Genomic DNA, 23,619 nt, shown 5'->3' with positions numbered 1-23,619 from the left:
TTTTCAACAGGTTTTTATTTTTGCATTATATTTGTTACACAGTGTTTGAAACCTAAAGAAATACATTTTTTCTCTTCAAATTGATGTGTATATAAATATCATTTGTTAAGTCTGTACTCATCGCACTCAACTCCATTGTCTATCTTGCCCTGTGTCCAGCCTAGAATTACCCAGCTGTGGCTAATGCATACCAAAGGACCTCCAAGAACATTTGGGATTTGTGAGAGGGAGGGGAGATAGCCAGATTTGTTGAAGAACCAAAGGAAAAAAATAAACATTTTAGTAAAAAGGGAAAACCAGCTCATGTTTCTGGAGGAAAGGTAGGGAGCCTGCCAGGGGCATGGCTTATGTCACTCATTCTTCTCTCCCTTAGTGGTTTGTAGTAGGAAGGTTCCAGACTGGGGCAAGTAAATATCCAGTAACAATGAACTCCAACCCCCATTCCTTGGCCCAAGCTCGTCTGGGATTCTTCAGTAAGTGTGAAAGCTAAGCTCTGACCTGGACAGTTGTGAGGCAGAGGGTTCCAGATATACATGTATCTCATCCATGCAAATTTCTCAACCCTTGAAATAATGATCCCTCTCCACCTTGGGGCTGTTCACAGATTGGTTTTTCAGACCCCGGACGGTGTGGATTGCTTGCCCTACACTGGCAAGGTAGGTTGGTTCAGGAGTCACTGGATGTGTACCAAAAGCCACAAGTGGCGGCCAGAAGGAGGGTGGGTGGGTGGCAGAGGGAAACGGTCCATTGCTTAAAGCAGCCAATGACCCTTTTACTGCTCACCTCAGACAAAGGCCTCCTGCTGGTTCTCTACCTCCTGCCCTGGCTAGGACCAGGATGTCAGATGCTTGATGAACAAGCCTGGAGCAGAACTGCAGGTGGAGACTCAAGGTTGGATCTGAGCTGGTCCCTTCAGGCCGCTGAGCTGAAGCCACGAGAATGTGTACTGCTGACTGCTGTTCAGAGGTCTTTGAGAACCCAAAGCTAAGACCTGGGAGAAGCTGGATCAAAAGCACTGGGCTGGAAACAGGCCATTTCTGCTTCCACAAGGAGCTGTCTGACTTGTCCTTTTGCTAACATTAAGGGAAAGTGGGCACCCAGTCTCCCTCGTCTCCACCTGCCTGCCTCCGTGTTCCCCACCCCTTCGCAGGCCCAGGCCCAGTTGGTCTGTGGGTCCCCTAGGAGGAGAAACCTGAGAAGCTTAGGCAGGCAAAGGCAGAACCAACCTGCTGGTGACTTTGGCACAAGAAGAAACTGGTGGCTCCAAAGGCGGGAGCCAAGGTCCCCCCGCGGCCCTTGGCCATTGTCCCTTTACTCAGATAACTCGGGGAAGGGAGGGAGAAGGAAGAGGGGCGTCTCAGCACTACAAGGGGGAAAGCACCTCTAACAGAACCCACAGGCCTCTGCATCTGTTATACCAAGTGGATTCCCATGACACAGAAGTACATGGGGTCTTGCACACACCTGCAGTGCTGACCCAGAGAACATGTTAAAAACCGAGTCTCAAACATTTTGAATTCTTTCATAAATAGGATTTCCCTATAATATCCCCCAAGTTGAAAAGATAAGTTCTACTATAGAAGTAACTTTTAAGGTGGTCAAAGGCTTTTCTAATCAGTATAAATTAAGAGTTCCAAGGGCTGCTGAGGGAGGGGGGCTCTTAGGTCCCTGGGCAGTTGAGAGAATCTGTGGCACGTGTTCCTGCTTGCAAAGGGCAAAATCAGTGCAAGTCCTGAAAGGAAGTGGGATAGAGCTGCCAAGGAGGTCCGCAAAACATTACCTGCATCTAAAGAAAGGTGAGAAACTATTTGGGGAGGAGGGCCACGGACCTCACCAGTCCAGATATGATTTATGGGGGTGGGAATTAGACCATTTGGGCTGGATAGAGCAGAGAGATGAGATGGCTGGTGATTCAGTGGCTCATTTGATTAAGCAATACCATCCTACCCCCTCAGGTCCTTGTATATATTCTGTAGTAATACTAACAAAAACTTAGCTTTTAAGTTTGATTATGGGTCATCCACCTGGCAAAGTCAAATTCAAAAGTCCTGAAGCTTCAGGCTCTAAGCTGACTGAGAAGGAAGCTGCTTTGAAGTCTGATCTGCAGCCCTCCTCAGACTACTTCCTTACCTTCCATGTCATTCCCTTTCCACGCTGCCAGGCTCAGTCAGACTCATCCAGAGACTGTAGACTTGGGCGTGGAGCCCAGTGCATTACCAGTCAAGAAACCAGTGTCAGACTAGGGCCAGAGGGAAAGATGCCAGCAGGTAAGACTACTCAGGGATGTACAGGAATCAAAAATCAAGAAGGGCCAAGAACTATCAGAGAAGTGAGGCACAAGACCAACCAAAGGGATCCCTCGTTCTCTGTTTTGGGGAACATAACGAAGGGATAAATAAGGAATGAAGGAGTCATCATTAGCTCCTTAAGGCAGAGGAACAGCACAATGGTTGCTATATCAAAGAAAATCCTGACTGAAAATCAGTTTGCAGTCAGTGTTTCCCTAGCTCCCATCTATGTCCAGTGAACTTTTGAGCAGCAGCCTGAGGGTCAGGCAAATCCCTTGCTGTCTGGACTGCTGGGCTCGACTGGATGTGTTTTGGCAAGTGAAGGATATTTTAATCACAAGGAGTTTCAGAGCCCAAAGTGCTGCTCAACACGGATTCTTCTGAAATACTGTCACTCTTCAAATCAAAAACATCAATAAAAAAGTTTCTCTGTTCATTTGAGGGAAGGTAATCTTGTGAGTGACATGGGTCACTGTTCTCTTACCTATACAGGAATTCCAGTCCTCTTACCTTCTGGGCAGTCACACCCAGGCTTCTAGGCTGGATTCCTTAAGAACTCTGTTAATGGGTTTCTAAAAGGAGAGGGAAATCTTGGATATGTGCTTCTTACCTTTAGCTGCCAATGTAACAGCTTCTAAGATAATGCCAGAGTCTGATGTACCTTAGGATATGGAGAGGGGAGAAGAGGGCAAGTAGAAAACTCTTGGCCAATGAAAAACTCCCTTGAAGATGTGATGGGGAGAATCTGTGGATTGTCCTTAGCCTTCCTGGATTGAGACAGAAAGGACCTTGATGCCTAAAAAGGTCTGGGGAAACAGGACAATGTAGGAACTGTGCTCATAGTCTTATGTTCAAAGTAAATAAAAAAGGCCAATTTGTACAAAAGCATCCTTTTTTCTTTTTCAGAGTAAGGAAAGGTGTAGATTTGAGAGTATTTATTCTGACCAATTAAATAGTCTGCTAGTTAAAGTTGGAATGTAAAGTTTTGCCTGCCATATGATACGGCCTTCCAGAGACCAGAGCCTGAGCCCCTTCCCTTGGGGTTCTTGTTTCTCGCCTTCACTCCTTCAAAGAGTCACCTGGTCAGCAGTGGGCCTCCTATTTGCAATTTTAGGCAAAGAAACAAAAAGATGCTTGGGGTAGATTCCAGGTGCTAAGTACACAAAGAGGACTGAAGAGGGGCCCCGCCAATCTGTGTCAATACCAAAATAATGCTGGGGGAACCTAAGAGGAAAACTGCTCTCTCCTTTTCCTCACCCTTGCAAGGAGAAGGCTTTTAGTCCAGTAGGAGACTGGGGTCATTTGGGTCATCAGAGGCTAACCAGAGTCAGCTTCGTCAGGACCTCCTGCTCTATGACCTTAGGCTTATGGAAAGTCCAGCAGGACTAAGATGGAACACATTCTACCCCTGCCCCTTCTAAGGTCTCTTATTTATAAGCCCCAGGCCACCTTCATGTGCTTGGCTAGGAAAAAAAATCTTGGGTCAACTCATGCCTGATCTGGTTTTGAGCCAGCAGATCTCAAGCAAGAAAGGAGAAAGAGGGGAACCTATTAGGTGAGAGGGAGATACCATCACTAGGCTCTGTCTGCCTCACAGCATCCTATTTATAGAAATTAAGACAGCTCATGGATCTGTTCCCTCCCCAAATGAATTAAGACTCACCTACCTAATATATAGAATATAAAAAATACAGCGCTTTGACATTCTCTCCTTTGTAAGTAAAATGAACATGATCCAGCTGTGGAAGAGGAACAAGAAAGGCTAAAGACACAAGTCTCTGGCAATCCCTGCATTCCCTCTGGGGGAAATCCGGCTGAGGCCTGTTCCTTTCCCCCAGAAAAGGAAAAAGACCATCACCTGCCATGAACTCAGGAGAAAATGTCACCCCTCAGGGCAGGTGTCACCTTGAGGGAGAATTTCAAGTAAACAATGACGTCAGGGGTTGCACCATGTTGACAGCTAGGTGGAGGGAGTTTTGGAAAAGCAGGATCAGTAGCTACATCTGGGTCATTACACCTGAGGGCCTTTACCATCCCCTTGCCTGAGGCCATTCTTCTACACAAGGTAGGCCCATGTCCCAAACCAGGTAAGGTGGGACTGGCTCCCCAAAAGGCCCTGCCCCCCCTGCCCTGGGAAGGCAGCCAGAAACATCATGGCGGTTTTCCCTTCTGCTGAAGTGTACCAGCCACTGGGGAGAGCCAGGTCTTAAAAGGGGGACATGATACTCTTAAGAGTCCCAAGGATGTCCCCAAAATGACAGGAGGAATATAATACGAGTAAAATGTGCAAAAGGAAAAAGAAAAAGCTTCAATGACTCAATCCAAGCATCCAGGATTAATATTCCATCAGAGCATGAACACTTATTTTTTTGGGGGGGGATTCTCTCCCTCCCCTCTCCCTCCCACCCCCCCACCAGAATATTCCATCTGCTCAAGTACCCAAAGTAAGATTGACACAGCCTGGGGCAGAGTCCAGGAAGGGACAAAGGGAAGGAGGAAGAGAAAAATCACCACAAAAGGAAAAAAAAAAAAAAAAAAAAAAAAAAAAAAAAAAAAGGTGCAAATTGGTTACCTCAGTCTTCCTTTTTCCACCCTGGGCTCTTGGGTTAGACAGGTATGCAGCAAAAATACAGTGGATAAGGAGGAAAAACAAGCCCCCTTCTCTCCATGAAAGCAAAGCCTCAGCCTTGGCCTGTCCTCAGAGGGGCCTCCTGGGAAGGGAGGGAGTAGGCAGCCAGGGCAGTTTCCAGGGCTGGGGCAGGGAGCCGGGCTGTACCTCCCGGCCCCAACCTCTGCCGCCCAGGACAGCAGGGGCCAGTCTGTGGTGCTCTCCTCTTGTCCCTCCCTCCCCTCCCCTGGGCAGGCATTATAGCTGGAAGCCCTCCATGGGGGCCTCAGGCTGCTGAAAGATGAACTGCTGCTGTGTCTCATCCACTCGAGGAGTCAGGCCTGTGTCTTCATCTTCCACGCCAAAGTAGTGCTCGATGAGGTCAAAGGCCTTCTGGTAGATCTCCTGGTTTTCATGGCTCTGGAGAAACTCAATTTTGTCCAAGCCTGGGGGTGGGGGAAAGAGAAGTGGGATCAGTATTCTCCACCCAAACAGGCCTGGGAAGAACTTCCATGCTAATTCCTGGCCCAAGGGATCGCCCCATCTAGGGAAGCCTGCCCTGCTTCTGGACAGTCGTAAAAGTCAGGAAGTTCTCCCGGAGCCAAGTCTTCCTCTGGGGACAATCGGAGTCTAGAACAGCTCTCCAGAGGAAGGTGACTAGGACAAAGGGCAGGCAGCAGATGGAAGGCCTCTCTCAAACTGGACACTAATTAGGGCTGAAAGGGAACTCTTGGAATTTGGACACAATCTACAAGGGCTTGCTCTCCTCTGACTTATCTAGGAAATAATTCCTCCTAGAGTTAAGAAGGTGATTGGGGCCCATAGATATGAAATATTTATCTTCGCACCTTCTCTCAAAGCCACCTACACTAATACATTATCTTGGCATTTTCTTTTACATAGTAATTGCTTTAGAAGGCAGAAGCCATGTTAGAACTTCTAAAAAGGCTCCTTTCTAGGGCTTTTATGAGCTCTGCCCACCCTGCAAAGAGCCACTCTTAGAATTCCCTAAAACCAAAATGGCATCTATATGTGGATAGCACCCCCAGGGGCTGGCAAAGTCATCTTAGACTAACCCAGAGATGGAACAGCAGAGAATGGGGATGAGGGAGCTCAGCCTGGGCCCTGAACCTGATTCACCAGGTGGTCCTGGCAAGTGACTTTCCTCTCTGAGCCTCACAAGGCCGCAGTGAGGAGGGGGCTCTGCCAATACGAGAGAGCTATAGGAAGCAAGCTACCATGATGGTGGCTTACAAGCTAGGCCACAGCCCCTGTTTGAGGTGGTTATCCATCCTTATCAAGGTGAAAGACCGAATACAAAGCCTTTTCAGAGTGTTCCTGGAGGGCTCAAGATGCCACCTACCATAAGCTTCTTCAATGAGGCCACAGTAGGGGTTGGTCCCTGTGCCCGTCCGCTTGGCCTCCTGCTCGCCCAACCGCAGGATGTTTTCCAAGCCATTGAGGGCAACCTGGACGATCTTAGAGTCCATCACAGTCAGCAAGTCACACAGAGGTTTGATGCAACCCAATGTAACCAGATACCTGGGAGCCAATGGAAAGGTAAATGCCATGTTAACAGGCACCAATCTTATAGGTCTCCTGAGCCCTGGAAAATTCCTCCAAATAAGTGGAGGCTTAGACTGCTGACCTGTTGTGAGAAAGCTCCAGTTTTAGGTGCTGATGATCTGTGTCTCACTGAGAACCACCCAGATGCTCCCCAAGGACTTTGAGCTGAAGCAGGCTTCTCCAACCACTTTACAAGTTTTATTTTAAGATTACAAAAGGACATTTTGCTTCTGTCAAAGAGACGCATGTTGCGTGGCTTCAGCTTACTGGGATATTATCTAAGCTAAACAAAGTATATCTTCCATTTATTATTGAAACTGACCATTTTAAATTTTCATCTCTTTGTAGCCTATGTCCAAAAGACGGACAACATTTAACAACATTTGTGGCAAGTATTCATCACTAGGAAAACACAGAATCCAATCTTTTCTTAGGTTCTACCATGTCTAGAGGGAGAATCACTCCAGGACTGCCATAAAAATCCAGCTTGCTTTTCCCAGCCTTGTTTAACTAGAATGGAGGAGGGGCTTCTCAGGCAATGGCACTTGGGAAGGGTGGAAGGTTGTTCATGTGAGGTCAAACAGCTATATCAGGGGATCCCACCTAATGCTTAAGGGCAGGAGGGGTGCACAGTACCACAGGAAGGAAGAGCCCAGTACCTGATCTGCTCAGGAGTTCCTCCTGACGTGGCATTGGTGATGGCCCAGGCAGCCTCTTTCCTTGTGCGGAACTCAGCTTTCTGCAGGATCTCAATCAATACAGGAAAAATATTTGCATCTATGACAGCCTGGAATGGGAGGGGGGGAGGGAGAAAGAGAAGTATGAGGAGACAGCTCTGGTTAAGGACTTCCCTAGCCCAGAGAATGACCAAGAGAGCAAGTCCTGCCCATCAGAAGACCCACACTCCGGGGAAATGGCAACTACAGAGCTAGAAGCATGGACTCTAAGTAATATTGATGAGGAAGAATAGTTCAGAATCTGGCTAACTTCTTTTTGAACATTAGCTTTAGCCCTAACCTACTTCTGAGAGGAGAGATGAAGTAGGGGTTCCTGGACCTGTCACAGAACAGAGACTTAGAGGGGTCCAAGTCTGTCTAATATCCAGAATTTCTTCCCTACCTGTATCTGGGCTCTGTTTCCAGCTGTGATGTTTGAAATGGTCCAGCAAGCTTCTTTCCGTATTGACTCCTTGGGACTACTCAGTAAGTGGAGGAGGCAGGGGAGGGCTGAGCAATTGAGAATCACCTGAAGAAAAAGAGTGCAGTGTCAATGCTGGCGACTTATTTAGGAGAGAGGTCTGCCTCTGCCACTCCAATATTCACAGTAATCTAGGACACAAAGAAACCCCTGGCTCAGGACTCCAGGAACTGGCACATGGCAAGGACAGCCTGATCTTGTCTGCAAAGTCTGCTTCCCAGGGGAAGAAGGGGCTGCAGGCTTTTGATCCTTACCTGGGTCTGGATGTCATCCCCCGTGACAATGTTGCCCACTGCTCGAAGGGCAGGGGAGGCCACTTTGTAGTCATTGTGCCTGCAGAGAAAGGGCAAGCCCCAAGAGATGGTTAGTTCAGGAGAGCTACCTAAAGCACAGCTTTGTTACTAACTTTATGGGGAACAGAAAATAGAGACTAGAAAATTTAGAGAGAAAAAGACTTTACAAATCACCTAACCACCTTTTTTGGAGGTGAGGAAACTGAAGCCTACAAAAGTTAAATTACTTGATCAGCATAGACAGAAAGTTAGGCTTGGAACCCAAATCTTCAGAAGTCAACTAGTCCACCCTGCAGCTGACCACCAATGCTGCCCACAGCAGGGCTACAAGACCTCAGGCCGTTCTGTCTCCAGGAACGGGGCCCGCACAGTCCGTCAAGGAAGGCATGCTCACTTTCGGATAGCTCTAAGTTCCAACTGAGTCAGAGCCCTCACTCTGCCTATGAGGAACAGGCAACACTTCCATAACTCTTTAAGCTTGCTAAGTGTTTTCTAGGCTTTGCCTTTTTTATGCTTTCCTCAGAACTTAGCAGTGAACAAATTCTAAGTCTTCTCCTAGCTTTCCAGTCCCGCACAGCAACTCACCCTCACTTGGCCCATGTTTCTAATGGACAGCCAAAACTTGCCATTTTTACCTCCACCGATTTCCTCAGATCTATCCTCTTCTCACTACTTAGCTCAGGTCTTTCCCATCTCTCTCCTGGACTATTTCCAGGTTTCCTAAATGTTTTCCAAGCCTCAGGTCTCTTCCTCTCCCATTCATTCTCCATGAAGCCTCCAAAGATACTCCTGAAGTGCAGGTCTAACCATATCACTTACTCCAGCTACTGGATTCTAGAATAAAAGATAAATCCCCAATTGGCTTTAAAGCTTGCCCCAACCCTGGCTCCAAGCTGCCCTGAACCTTTGGGATATCCTGCATCAAATTTTTTTTCTCTCTAACCTAACAGGCTTCTGGCTATTTTGCATATTCCATCTCTGGGCCTTTTCTTTCCTTTTTTTTTTTTTTTTTTAAAATAAATAAAACAAACAAACCAAAAAACCCAGTTTTTACTGATATCTTCTATTTCTTATAGCAGTTATCCCAAGTATTCTTCCCCATCTCATACTGAGTAATATTTTTTTTAGAAAAGAAAAAAATAATCACCATAGCTGCTCTAAGCATTGAAAAAGTTTTCAACAAACCCACGCCATGTGTAATGTCCAAGGGCCTCCCAGCTCCACAAAGGGGCAAGCTGGGGTCTCCTCTCCTATGTCGAGGCTTGCTTGCTCTGTATCTTTCTAGGGACTGTTCCTCAGTTCAAGCAATGCCATGAAGCCTGGCCTGATGCCAATGGTGAGCATCCTTCCTCCTCCGCTTCCTAAAATGCCTGGCCTTCATTCTGTTATGGTAAGCTTGAGAGCAAGGACTGCTTGATTTTTCTCTTGGCATCTCCAGCATTCAGCACAGGGCTGGCCTGGTACATAATCAAAACTTATTCCATAATACCATCAATGATAACTGCTATCATCGCCATTGAAAGCAAGATGAATGTTATTATCCTATTTAATAGTTGGCAAAATTTAGGCTCAGAAAGCTTCAGTAACTTGTGCAAGGTCAAATTGTTTGAAAGCACCAGGGCCTACCTGGGGACCCTGCCTACTGACCCCAAGATCAATTTTCTTTCCACTAAAGAAACCGCTGGGAGGCTTTCCCGGAGCCACGTGAGTAATCTGAAGCTCCAGGGGCTTGGGGGAAGTTCCCCTCTGGGCTCTGGGGAGCCTCCCGATCCTGCCCATCCTCCCCGTCCCGAGAGTCAGGGCAGCATTGAGCACTCACATTAGGAGCTCCACAAGTCTCCGACAGACGCCAGAATCTATGACCGCTTGGATCTTCTCGTTGGGGCCATCAGACAGATAAGAGAGGGCCCAGCACGCATCTGCCAGCAGGTCCGAGTCACTGCTGAACAACAGGCGGGACAGCACAGGCAGACAGGGAGAAACCTGCAGAGGCATGGGAAGAACAGCTCAGACCAAGGACAAGGAATCTTCTCTTCTCCCCATTTTACAGATGAGAAAGTAGAGGCTAATACAGGGAAGCGAGGAGACTTGCCCAGAGTTACACAGCTAATTGGTCACAGAGCCAGGAGCCTTACTGACTTGTCTATAGACTAATACTAATGCTTTTTCCACCACTACCTCACCCTTTCCCCCCTAAAACCTGAATGAACAAGGTTGACTACTTAATACAATAGCCAAGAAAAAGCCTCCTCTCTGGATCCATTCCCCCAGAAAATTGATCTCTCTCTGTAGGGGGTCACCAGGAGAGCAGAGGCACAACGGACTCACCTTCTCAAACTCAGGGGGCGGATTCTTTCCTCGGCACAGGTTTGACAGGGCCCACACAGCATTCCGGGTCATCGTCACCCGTGTGGATTTGGTGAGGAGTCTGAAGAAAACGCAGCACAGGAAATCAATGCTAGGGTGCTGAGTCTGGGGGAGGTTCTAAGCGGGTCAGGCAGTGGCCCCTTATACCTCCTGACAGTGGGGGCTATCACGGCTTGGTCTGCAGAGATCCCGGGGGAAAGAGCCCCATTCTCATGTGGCTGTTCATTCACTGCTTACCTACTATGTATGAGGATCCCTATGCTGCTGACTTTGGAAAGCAGTTATTTAAGGTGCCAGAAGTCTGATCACAGGACAGAGTGGGAGACTGAAGTTCACTCCCCAAAAAATGAAGAAGGGAGGTATTGCCCAGGACTTTTCCAGGTGGGATCTGAACTCAGGTTCTCTGATTCCAAAAAACATATTCTTTCTACTCTAACATATCTTTCTCCAAATCATAACTCCATGTATTAACAGAGGGACTCATGAATTACTATGGCCAAAAAACCCATTTCCTGGTGATCAACCCTCTAAGAATAAGCCTCTGTTCTTTGCTAGGCCAGATCTTAGATATAAGATATATGTCTCCAGCAAATATAAATGGTTTCCAGGCCTGTATCTAAGTCTTTTCAGCTGAGCAGAAAGTTCATTATCCTCAGGAGCAGTTTGTTCCTAGGGCACTTGCACAAAATAGTTTCTGAAACCACAAAAAAGTAAGGGCCCCTGAGACCTGCCAGAATTTCTTGTTTACCTTGGATCAGAATCTCATCAGATAACAAGATGTGATTGGAAGGTGATGACTTCCATAATGAGCGTGAACATCAACCGCCTGCTTAGTCTAAAAGCAAACTAATGGTAGCAATCATAATGGTGATTTTCAAGAATTAGAGAATGCCCAACTTGGGCTGGAGAAGTTATCTTCATCTTATACATCAAGAAAGCAGGAGACCCAAGAAAGGGAAACAATCTACTCTCTGTCACCTAAATACTGTGACTTGAAACGAGGTCCTTGTACATGAAATCTATCTTTTCCCACCACACCATGCAGCCTCTCAGAACTGCCCACTCTTCCATGAGCCCAGGGATGCCCTGGGCTGAGGGCCCAGGTTACTCACATCAACAGCGGTGGGAGGATGGCACAATTCAGGACATAGTCTCTGCAGACAGAGCTGTCACCAGCTATGTTTCCCAGGGCCCAGACTGCCTGAAAGGAATCAAATGGTATTCTTAACCACACGGCTTGTCTGGCCGCCAGGAGTGTGGGGTCCTCTGGGCCCAGGACTCATTTTATGGATAAGGACAAAGAATCTTTAGGTTAGGAGGAGCTCTAAGATATACTGGCATGATAGCTGGGATTCAAGCTCCATGATGATCTTTTCATGGCACTGAGGTGTCTATGGCTCCCAGGGCCAGAGCCAGTTCCAAATGGCTTAGCCCTCAGGCCCAGTCACTTCCCCACTTTCTTTAAGCTTCAGAAACACCTAAGGCAATCTGACCCAGGCCTTCCTGGAATGAGGGGAAGGTCAGTCCAGCAGTAGCATCTTTAGAGACCCCCAGATAAGGTCTTTACAAATATCTGGTCACTGCCTCAGTCAGAACCTAGGGAGGGAGACTGTCTTGACCCTGAACACACTATCCTACCAGCTCATTACCTGTTCTTGTACATCCTCAAAGTCAGAATTAAGTAATTCTATGAAGATAGGGACAGCCCCAGCTTCAATGACAATTTTGGTCTGTTGTGAGGTTCCGGAGGCAATGTTGGTCAGGGCCCAGGCAGCTTCAAACTGAAAGAAGTACGGTGGGAAATGGATTATTGGTGTCTATGTTGGAGAGACAGGAGCTGCAAAATGTGGGATAGGGTATGTCTATTAAATGGGTGTATCCCATGGTTTGGGAGGATCCCTCCCCCCTTATGTGGAACAGAACCCAGAGGTTGGTGATTAAGAACTGACAGAAACTGTCTGCTTCCTCCACAGGAGCCCCAAGCCAGACATGCAGTAGGACCCTCCCTAGAGGTCAGGCTGGGGAATCATAGAATGTTAGCGCTGAAAGGGACCTTAGAGATCATTCAGCCCAACCTCCTCATTTTACAGGACTCGAACCCAGGTCTCCTGACTCTCAGTCCGGTGCTCTTTCCATTACACCACGCTGCCTCCCACTCGAGGCTGCCTGGTTTCAGGTGGTCTTGAGGGCGAGGGGAAGGATCCCATTTCTTGCCAGCTGCCTGAGGGGTGTGGGGGAAAGCCCTGTCACACCCTCTCGCTCCCCCGCCCACCACCCAAAGTTAACACAACACCTGGGCAGGCAGCACCAGCTCCCCATAGTCACCTGTAACGTGCAGTTCTCGCTCCTCTTCAGAAATTCCACAAACCTGTCCACTACTCCAGGGGTGTTGATCACCTCGTCTATGGGGGGGTTTGGCTCTGAAGGAAAGGGCTGAGAATTAGGAGAGATCCAGGTGACATCTGCTCCCTGGCTGACACCAGGTAATTATTTGGCAGTAATAGCAATAGTCCAGTTGGGCTTTCCTCAAGGAACACATACATGGGAGCCTGTCTCAGGATGCTCCCAGGGTCTTCTTAGATAAAGCTTCTGGACTATGTATGGTCAATCATCACTAAACACCTCAGGTTACCAAAAAAGTTCTAATGTGCATAAAATGAGGGACTAAACTGAATATGAAACATCAAGGACTCAACAAGCACTTCTTGTATAGTGTGAACAAATCCCTCTCCCCCTCTCATCTGTGAAGTTTCCTCGTCTGTAACATGGGGAACTTTTACTTGGCTACTTCTATCTTCACAGAGAATGCCACAGAAATGCTGACTGTTGTTACTCAGAAAGCAAGTGAAAGATGAGCTTTTTTTTTTTTTTTTTTTTTTTTTTTTTTTTTGGGCGACTACTCTGTTCCCAAAGTTCAGAAAAACTTCTGGAACCAGCAGAACTTAATAGAATATAACAGGCCCAGAGAGAAATCTTGGCAGAAGCCTACAAAAGCTCAGAGGTGGAAAGGGGGTTAAGAAGCTATCTAGCACAAATCAATCTGCACTGGGATGTCCTTTAAAACCTTCCTGACTAGTGGGCATTCAGCCTTTGGTTAAAGGCATGAAAGGGAAGATCTCCTGAGGCAGGGGAGGGAAAGCTAATGACTACTGAGCTGACATCTTCCTGATGGGGTCATCTCCTCCTCTGTGTCTGGGGCCAAGAATTAGTCTGACTTCTCTGCCTCTCACCTATCACTGAGGGTTTTAAAGATGGCCAACTGGCTTTCCCTTTTCCATGCTAATATCTTTAATTTCTTAAAGAGAGAAACATACTTCCAAGCTGTACCACTAATTTCTTTCTGAGTGCAAGAGTGTCTTACCCTTTGAGAGCAGTTTGCGAAATTTCTGCGTAGTTGCTAACTGCAGGTCAGAGTCTTCAGAAAAGAGCATCTCCACCATCTCTCTTGTGATCACTCTATCCTAAAGGAAAAGGACAGAGCTGGGACTCGATGAGTAACCAGAAAATCTAGCCTCCAAATCCCAAGAGCCTCTTTGGCTCATACCCAGAGTATGAGAAAGACTATCTACTACAGAAAGACTCTTTGGAATAGTAAGAAAATGCAAATAAAAAATACTGTTCTAGGATTTAATGTTAGAAGTGGCATTCAAAATCATTTATTCCAATTGTCTCATTATAGAAAAAAGAAAATCAGGTCTTTGCCAATGTCAAATAAATTCTAAGTAGTAGAACTGCAGCCCCTTCATGCTAAACCTAGTGCTCTGTCTACTATATCTATCCCTTCACACACACTGAAGAGAGAAATTCATAAAGGTCACTCAACAAAGAAAATACTTTTAAGTTCTAGCTCATCTACTGCTGCCATATAGCTAAAGAGGAAAAAATTTGGGATGTTCAAACTCTATTCTTACTACTCCTGAGGACTCTGGGATAGAAAAACAATTATCACTATTTTTCACAACTTCGCTTGACACCTGGTCTATGAGGACTATTAGGATGACAACTGATCTAACCAAGGATGGTACTTTTTAAAAAAGGCAATAGTGACAACAAAAAAGAACCTTCCCAGTGTAATCATAGCAGTTAACAGGAACCAATATGACATGCCCAATCTTAAGTCTGTGAAAATAGGAAATCCCCAATACTGTGTACTCAGACCTTACCCCAGTGGTGGAACTGACATAGGAATCCATGAGTAGTGTGTCAAACATGGCAGCATCTTCACTGATTAGTTCTACATTCCTTCGTTTAAAAAGCTGAATATAAAAGTTAAAAGGGTCGACAGTAAGCACATTTGTTTGTTAGCAAACTCACACATACTATCCCTGGCCTGGCCATCCCTTCCCCTTTTGGCATCTGTCTATATCTATAGTCAAATGACAGTCCAGAAGATGAAATCAATTTAGACAAGACTGATAAATGTAGAGGTATAATAATTTAAACAAGCTCCAAACTCATACCAAGAACCAAAACATTTGGCAGGGAAATCTTAAGATTCTGAAATCAGAATTGTCAGCTCTACCTATAGCATCAGAAAAGGTGGATTAAGGAGTTCATAGAAGGAGGTAAAGATGATGAAAGAGTTTAGATGCCATTCTGTTTAAACCTTATGAATATCTATATGGGAGAAATTGACAATAGGAGAGGGGATCATAAACAGACATTTTAGAGGGATAAGAATATGTAAGACATGACCATAGCCCTTGAGTTTACAGACTAGTTGAGGAAGCAAATACGTGAAAATAATGTATGAAATATGCTTTTAACAAATTTTTAAATAATATTTTATTTTTCTAAACACATGCAAAAGTAGTTTCCAACATTCACCTTTCAAAAACCTTGTGTTCCAAATTTTATGGAATTTTAATCCGATATAGGTTAAACATGTGCAATTCTTCTAAACATATTTCCATATTCATCATGCTTATGCTATACTTTTGACACGAGTCCTAGATGAGTTCTGAGGGCAAAGAAATTACTTAGAGCTACAATGATTAATGAAGTTTTATTAAGAGGGAGGGGAGAGGGAGAGGAAAGAGGGAAAGGAGAGGGGGGAGGGAAGTAAACACAGGGCTTACTCAGAGGGAAAAGGAGTAGACTAACTTGGCGGAGACTTTTCTTCCTTCCATTTACCAAAGGGTGGCAGGAATAAATATTTTTAGAAATGGAGGAGACACAAATGTAATTGTCTCCCTTTGCAATGTAACATACCAGTCCCCTTAAAGAGATTGCAGAAAATTCTTCCCCCATGAATCTCCTACCTTTGCAGAAGGGGTGATAGGTTCTATCTTTACCTGTTGCTCTCGTTTCTGCTTACGGAGCTGGATTCCCTCTTCCTCTCGCCGCCTTCTCATTTCTTCTGGGTTCAGTGCTTTGTTCTTATAGCTCTTCATCCGGTAATTGTCCTTTCCTGGGCTCGCCATGGTTTCTAGAAAAATCAAAGAATGGCAGTCACCTATTATAAGAGGAGATTCTCTCAACAGTTCTCTCCATCCCCTAAAGTGGGCCAAGTCTAGAATACTTTCAGCCCTACTCCCAGATCCTCTCGCTGAGTATAAATCTTGCTTTTGATTTTTGAAGAGGATCAATAATGGTAGTAATCTTAATCTAAAAGCATACTTAGAGAATTTGCAAATTAGGGAGACAGGCAAAATTTTTTTCCCCTAAATCCAGAAATAATGACAATAGATGACATTTATAGAATGCTTTAGGGCTGAGACAATGACCTGTGTGGTAGGACACTTAAGTATTTCAATCTGCATGCCTCATATACAACAAATACAGGCCTTCAGATCTCAGATACAGTGTTTTCCCCATTGAGTTAAGATGCTTTTCTGGAGACAGGGATTCTATGAATATTAAAAAAATTTCTTTTAAAGTTTTCTTTACATACCAGATGACTAACAGAATCAATGTTTTGTTGAAATTGGATCACACAAAACAAATGATCCTATGAAAGCACTTTTTTCTGGTTTCTATCTTTAAAGAACTAACACATACACTTGGTACTTTGGACATCAAGTGGAACCTTTTTTTTTTTTTTTTCCCCCCCAAGGTAGCCCATTCTAATTTTAGGTTAAGACTGTGGAAAGTTTTTCCTTAGATCAAGCCTAAATTTGACTTCCTTTAAACATTCTACTACCCTGACACTTAACAGCAACTACCAGTTTCACTTAAGTAATCTCCAGAATAAATATACCCCCACTTTCCACCTATGTCATCAGCACCTCTAATATGTTTTTTTACTAACCCCGAGTCAGGCCCCATCACTTGGACTTCTGAATAGTCTGCTAACTTCTCTCCCTCCATCTAGTCCTTGCTCTGTCCCCTATCCCCCATTCCCACAACTGCCAGAGACATTCCTAAAACAAAATCTTACTCTCACTCTCCTAACTCAAGAAACTTCTGGGGCTCTTTTTGCTGCTTAGATAAAAGAGAAACACCTTTGTTTAGCATTAAAGACCTTCCTAATCTAACTCCAATTTATCTTTACAGATAAGTGGCACAAAGTTTATTGGCTCTTAAGATTATGCTCAAGTAACACTTTCTCCTAGAAGCCTGGGTTAGTTTCAACCTCTAGAACTTAATGTCTTTCTTTCAGAATTACTTTGTATTTATTTTGCATAATTCTGTACTGATTAATTCAGGAATTTAGCGGTAAATTTCCAGAAGGGAAGTCACTTAAGGGCAGGGAATACACAGCTTTTGTTTTGTTTTGCAATTCCTATCACTTAAGATAGCACCTGATACATAATAAAATAAATCCCTACCTAGATAGAGAAGAGAGAAGAGTAGAGTATAGAGATGGGAAAAGGCTGTCCTAAGTATCAGAATCCAGACTTTATTTTATCAGGAATCTACAAAGAAATGCCTAGGTAGATACATAAGGATATAAGGCATAATTATAATAAATAATTATTCATGTGAAAGGACTCAGTGTCTGTTTTTAGATTTGAAAATCAGTGGCTCCTTCCACTATCCCAAGTGGCCTCCCATAAAAAGAATGAGTTTTTGTGTTATTTAACTATTCTTTGGGCATAAGAGATGAAAAGAGGACCTCTACACCAAGGGTTTTAAATGCTTCAGCATTAAGGCACACATGCACAGAGCTACACACCAGGTCTTTTCCACAATAGTAAGGAAGAGGGTCTCACCAGAGAAACCTGGGTCTGAACTGAATTGTCCCAACCCCCATTGTAATCCATCTACCCAATGCTCTTTGCTCAACTAGTTGCATTAACTGGCAGAAGAGGCTCTGGAACTTCCAGTAGACAATAGATGCTATCTGCAATTAGCTTTGATTTAGGATTCAATTTGCAGTAAGTCCAAGATTTGGATAACTCTCCCTTTCCTGTTTGTGAAATCTAGAGTCTTTCCACCTTTTTTTGTCCTTGGGAAGAGTAGCTAAAAACAGTCTTTTCCTTCTCATTCTGTCCCCAACCCTAGCTATTTGTAAAGGCTACCAGTGAAATAGGTAATGGTGGTTCTGACCGACTAGAAGCAAAACTGTCCTCTCCATTTCTCTTTTCTAGAATTCATCTAGCCTTTGCAATTGGAGGCAGAAGAGATCTTAGAGACCATCTAATCCAATCTTTTTATTTTATAAATCATATATTCAGAACTGGAAGGGACCTTAGGAGCCAATAGATCCAATTGTCTCATTTTACAGGCAAAAATGAGTGTAGAGAGGTCAAGGAGTTCAGGGCTACACAGATGTCAAGTAGCAGAGTTGGGGTTCTGAACCCAGCTCTTGTAACTGCTATTTATGCAAAAATCACTCTTTATGAAAAATCATTTTGCTTAAAGTTAAGACTAGATATGGACAATGTTCAGATTTTTAAATTTCTTTCCAACAAAAAAATTATTAATTTGCATGTAACTTTTTCTCCCCAGCATCAAAGAACCTTATGACAGTTATAACCAACTGAGGCAAAATGTAACTAACCCTGGTTTGCCACAGACTGGATATGATTTATTTCTTGAACTACTGTAACAACTTGAACAAATAACATACATTTAAAAGGTCTACAGTCATAGGAATGTTTATAGATGGTCTAAAAATGTCTTCTTGTATCCTCTGGGGATCTTCCCCACTATTTTCTGTCCCTGAAGAATAGGGAACCTTCATTGAACATGAATTTTATGGCCACTGCAACCCTTTCTTTAGGAGTCACCCTCCTGCTGATAATATGCTCTCAATTTTGCTGACGACTAGTTCAGGGTGCACCTGCTGCCTGGACTAACTTTCCAGCTTAGCAGGATCATCCAGAGCTTGTGTTCTGTTACACAGCCTTTGAGAAACCAGGGTCATCTCCAAGATACAAAGCAACAGCCCTGGTTCTGAAAACAAAATTAGAAAAGGATGATTTCATCCTCATATTCCAGAGGTACTTGGGGTATCAAGTGCTATCTCTATTTACCTTCAAACAAAGTTTCTTATTTTTAAACATACTTCTGTTGAGTTCCAATTTTTTTTTCTCCTTTGCCCCTTCTTTGAAAAAGACAAGCAATTTGATATACATTATACATGTGCAGTTATGTAAAATGTATTTCCATATTAGCCATGTTATAAAAGAAAACAGAACTCAAGAAAAATAAAGTTTAAAGTCGTATGCTTTTCCTATTTTCACTTTTTTTCCCTTTTTCTTTCTTGTGGTGATTCCTTTGTTTTTGATTTTTCTTTTACAACCTAAGATGGAAATATGTTTAAAATGACTGTACATATATAACCTATATCAGATTGCTTCCTTAGTAAGGAAGGAAAAGAGAAAAAAAAACTCAAAATCTTGCAAAAGTGACTGCTGAAAAGTATCTTTACATATAATTGGAAAGAATAATAAGTAGAGGAAAAAAAGGTCTACAATCCCCAAAGCTAAAAAAAAAAAAAAAAAAAAAAAGTATGCTTTGATCTGCATTCACACTTCCATCAGGTGAATAGTATTTTTATAATAAGTCCTCTGGATTCATAATAGAGTTTTTTAACCTGAGATCTATGAACTTAAAAAAAAAATACCGTGATAACTGTATTTCAGCATAATTGGTTTCTTTTGTCATCATAAATATTTTACTTAATGTATTTATAAAAATGCTATTCTGAGAAACTGTTCACAGATTTCACCAGACCTCCAAAGAGATCTAATGACCCAAAGAGTCTTGAATACTTGGCATCAATTTATGGATGACTGATTAATCAATGGGTTATAAAAAGGAAAGCAAACACCATAAACTTTGGACATAATGTAACTGAGAAATGATCAAATCCAATTGGTTTTGAAAACAAAGGTCCAAAAGAAAGAAAAGGGACTCACAGGATCACTGAAGCTTGGCCTAAAGCCAAGACCCAACCCAGCCAGCCGCCAATCATCTGGGGCACCAGAACTATCCCCACAGTCACAAGTGGAGACTTGTAACCAGGACTTTCCAGAGCACATTTAGGGCCATGTCAGCCCCTGGGTTCTCACTGCAAAGTCAGTCAGTGCATCAGAGCTTCACCCACTTAATATTAATTAAATAAATGAAATAAGAGGGTTTAGTGGAGACAACTCTATATCCAGGAAGAACTACGTTCCAGTCCTAGCTTGGGCAAGTCAACAATATTCTAAGCCACTCTAAGACTCTAATTAGATTACAGAGAAGGGAGTTTCCTCACCAGGTTTTTTTCTTTACTACAGGTTCAATCCTCATTATTCACAAACCTTTGTGTCTAGAGGTACAGACTACAATGTAAGATAGAAAAACTTGACCTTCTCAAGCATTCCTCGAGCTTATTACAGTCTAGAAGGATAAGATAATGTTACAGGATAAATTTCATGAAAGAAGTGGAATAATTTGGAGTGTCTTTAAAGAAATTCTATAGGCAAGGAGGAGGAAGGCACAATAGCCTGAATGTGGGAGTTTGAAGGGTGACAGAAAACAGAACAATTCAGATGAAGGGTAGAGTATTTGGAGAATAGAAACATGGGTAAAGTAGAGCAGTGCCAAAGGATGGAGGGGTTTGAATGTGTACTTTAATTTGGAGGCAAAAAGGATCTACTTAAAAATTTTGAGCTGCTGTATTATGCCAGATCTATGCAATAAAAAAATGATTCTAGTTAACAGTATGAAATCTTGATGGTATATAGGACCTAGGAAGATTTTTATTATAGTTGAGGCAGGTAGTAAAGACCTGGTCCTTTGATTAAGGTGATGTTCTTTGCCCAACCTGAAGCCCATCACTACCAAATTGCCTTATTTGGAAAACAATGGTCAAATACCTATGCATTGTTAGTGGAGTTGTGAAATGATCCAACCATTCTGGAGAGTAATTTGGAATAAAACTATGCATTAGTGTCCCAGTTTTCCCACAACTCCTCTAACGTTTATTATCTTTTCCTATCAAGTTGGCTAATCTGAGAAGTGTGAAGTGTACCTCAAAGGTGTTTTAATTTGCATTTTTCTAATCAGTAGTGATTTAGCTGCACATTTCTTATAGAACAATTGAATCCCATCATAATCACATAGCCCTAACTTGTTCAGCCATTTCTCAATTAATGTGCATCCCTTCAATTTCCAATTCCTTGCTACCACAAACATTTCTGCACATGTGGATTCCTAGGCTTTTACAGGGTGATGAAGACCCCAATAACTTCAGGTTTTTCCTAGTTGTCATGCCAATTCAAAGGAGGAAAAAGGCTCATTGTGAAGGAAAAAGACTACTCAATGGACATACCTTCCACCAAAACAAGGAAATGATAGGTTTGTCCTATTGTTATCCACTATATCATTCCATGTTCATGAATGACTGAAGAGAAATCCCAGATTTCATGGGCTTAGAACTGAAATCACAAGACCTCATCCTCAGTCCCAGTTACGCTTCTTCTTGGACAAAGGGGACCATGATTCAGTTTTTTTCATCTGCCACAAAGATACAGTCTCCTAAGTGAAGATCCCAACATTATTATTGTCTTCAAATATGTTTACTTCTTATTTAGAATGCTCTCCCTTCTTCCTTTTGCCTGTTTATCTTTCAAGTGCCAAATCAAATCCTGGCTTCCATGAATTGCAAATAATTGATGCCTCCATTTGGATCACACCATGTAGAGCTCAGAAGGAATTTAGAAATCTTCTAGTCCAAACCCCTGATTTTATAGATGAGGAAAGTGGCTTAGAAAGATTTTTTTTCCCCCTCATAGTAGTACAATACCTTGATGACAGTTAAGTAGCTGAGCTAGGTAGGATTCTGTATCAGGTCCCTAGACTTCAAATCTACTACCACATTAATTCCCTTCCTATCCAGAGATACTTAAGAAATCTCCTGAAAAACTCAAGAGAAAGGGCTTGAATTTATATATAATACACTGTAATGTTAACAAAGCATTTTTCTTAAAACAACTTTTATGAGGATATAAGCATAGTGGCTGAGCTCCAGATTTTCTGTCTCAAAAGACCAGGATTTCTAAGTATTATTCTCTAATCTGTATGAAGGATATAAATTAGTGCTGTAAAAGGGGACTGGGAACCCTATCAGATGATGAAATTGTGATGACATGAAGGGAAAATTCCAATTAAAAAAAAAAAAAAAGGGGGGATTGACTTTAAAAACAAATCAAAACAAAGAAACATAGAATACATCATCCAACACAACATTTTAAAAAATTAAAATTTATATATATATACACACACACACACACACATACACACTAGGTAAATGCAAGTACAGATAATGAAGCATAATTACAAAAGTCTGGCAGTTTTATATGAGTAGTTATTAATAGGGTCAATGTTAACTGAAAAGATCTCCAGTCCAGAAACTCGGGGATTTGTACTTGGACCTATGCTATTTAACTTTTCTGTCAATGATTTATTATACACTTAAAAAAGAAAAGCAGGCTATAAATTAATAGAGTTCAAGGTTTCATGTACAACCATCTCTTTCTGTTGTATTGTGTATGTGTATGTGAAAATTCTTATTTTAGTTGACATTGAGAAAAAAAAAAGGCATAGCTGGCATGGTTATTGAATATAAATGACACAAAGAGGGACAGCTAAATTACTGAAGGACATTCAGGATCAAAAAGGGATCTATTCACAGGTTGGAACATCAGGCCAAATCTAATAAAGATGAAATTTAATAAAGATATTTGTAGAATCTAACACTTAGGTTCAAACAGTGAACTTCATACATGTAAGATGGGGAAGAGAGCTGGGAATTTTAGTGGAGTGAAATTTCAATAATTTCATAATAGTACAATAAGGTAGCCACTCAAAGCCTGAGGGCACAGCTGGACTGGTCCTCTCACTGCAATCCACTCCAGGCCTGAGATAGTAACCCTGGATGAGTCACTCCTGTCAGTCTTAGTTTCTTCGACTGTAAAATGGGGATGATGATGATAGTAGCACTGACCTTCCAGAGCTGTGCACAATGCCTACACCCCACTGAAAGTGCTATACAAGTGCCAGGAGCTATTATCACTACTAATCCCCCAACTGATACTATTACAGGCAAACATTTAAGGAAAGGCACTGATAAAAAGAGAGCACATCTCCAGAAGCTTGAATTTGGTGATGAAGGGCCTTGGGTCTCTATGAGAGGAGGAGGAGTAAAAGGTGCTGGGGATATCCAGCCTCGAAAAAAAAAAAAGACCTGGTGAGCATATGAAAGCTGTCTCCAAGTACCCAAGGGGCTGTTGTAAGGGAGAAGGATCAGGCTTGTTCTGCTTGACTCCAAAGAGCAAAATAAGGAGCAAAGGAAAGTTGGAGGAAAAGGAAAAAGTGCAAAGAGGCAGGTTTAGGCGTGGTCTGCACAGAAAAATTTCCTCCAATAGAAATTATCCAAATGCAGACTGGATTGCCTGGAGGGAGTGGGTGCCCTCTCAGTGGAAGTCTTCAAAGACTAGACTACTACTTCTAAGTATGTTTTAGAGGAGTCTTTTCTAGTTTTACAAGTTAGACTAGAATGCTCCTAAGGTTTCTTCCAACTTTGGAGTCCTGCAATTCTATGACTTTTATGGCAGTCTCAAGGCTCCAGAGATTTAAAAATGAACTTGTGAGATTAAAAATAGAAAGTGAAAAGACTGGGCAGATAGGAATGAAGGATAATTTGCCAATGGAGTACAATAACACGAAGGACATCTAAATGAGCTGTTGACACCCAATGGAGCTGTGGTAGAGAGGTGAAGACTGGCAAGCTAGGCTAGGATTTCCCTGGAATGAAAGAACACTACCAGGCTCTTAGAACATGTCAAATTTATGGCCACACTAGGCATGGTCCAAGTCCACCTAGTACAAAAGCAAAGAAGTTTGTGATGCTGTCTGGACACTC

At 43.1% G+C, this 23,619-nt stretch overlaps 1 protein-coding gene across 4 annotated transcripts in view; it reads right to left on the bottom strand.

Moving 5' to 3' along the window:
* Nucleotides 1–23,619, bottom strand: part of KPNA6 (karyopherin subunit alpha 6) — a 49,937-nt gene continuing 26,318 nt past the window's right edge. For all 4 annotated transcript variants that reach the window (XM_074305343.1, XM_074305344.1, XM_074305341.1 and 1 more), the window contains exons 2-14: nt 15,614–15,747; nt 14,483–14,575; nt 13,681–13,780; nt 12,645–12,739; nt 11,969–12,100; nt 11,432–11,520; nt 10,281–10,380; nt 9,772–9,935; nt 7,914–7,992; nt 7,582–7,707; nt 7,122–7,249; nt 6,260–6,438; nt 1–5,342 (exon numbers count right to left, since the gene is read on the bottom strand). In XM_074305343.1, coding sequence (XP_074161444.1) covers nt 5,155–5,342; nt 6,260–6,438; nt 7,122–7,249; nt 7,582–7,707; nt 7,914–7,992; nt 9,772–9,935; nt 10,281–10,380; nt 11,432–11,520; nt 11,969–12,100; nt 12,645–12,739; nt 13,681–13,780; nt 14,483–14,575; nt 15,614–15,747 — 1,607 coding nt within the window. In that variant the 3' untranslated portion in view covers nt 1–5,154. The remainder of the gene's footprint in view (nt 5,343–6,259; nt 6,439–7,121; nt 7,250–7,581; nt 7,708–7,913; nt 7,993–9,771; nt 9,936–10,280; nt 10,381–11,431; nt 11,521–11,968; nt 12,101–12,644; nt 12,740–13,680; nt 13,781–14,482; nt 14,576–15,613; nt 15,748–23,619) is intronic.

The sequence above is a fragment of the Sminthopsis crassicaudata genome, chromosome 3, assembly GCF_048593235.1.
Source record: "Sminthopsis crassicaudata isolate SCR6 chromosome 3, ASM4859323v1, whole genome shotgun sequence".
In the NCBI taxonomy this organism is placed as follows: domain Eukaryota; kingdom Metazoa; phylum Chordata; class Mammalia; order Dasyuromorphia; family Dasyuridae; genus Sminthopsis; species Sminthopsis crassicaudata.
This window is presented reverse-complemented; position numbering and strand designations above follow the sequence as displayed.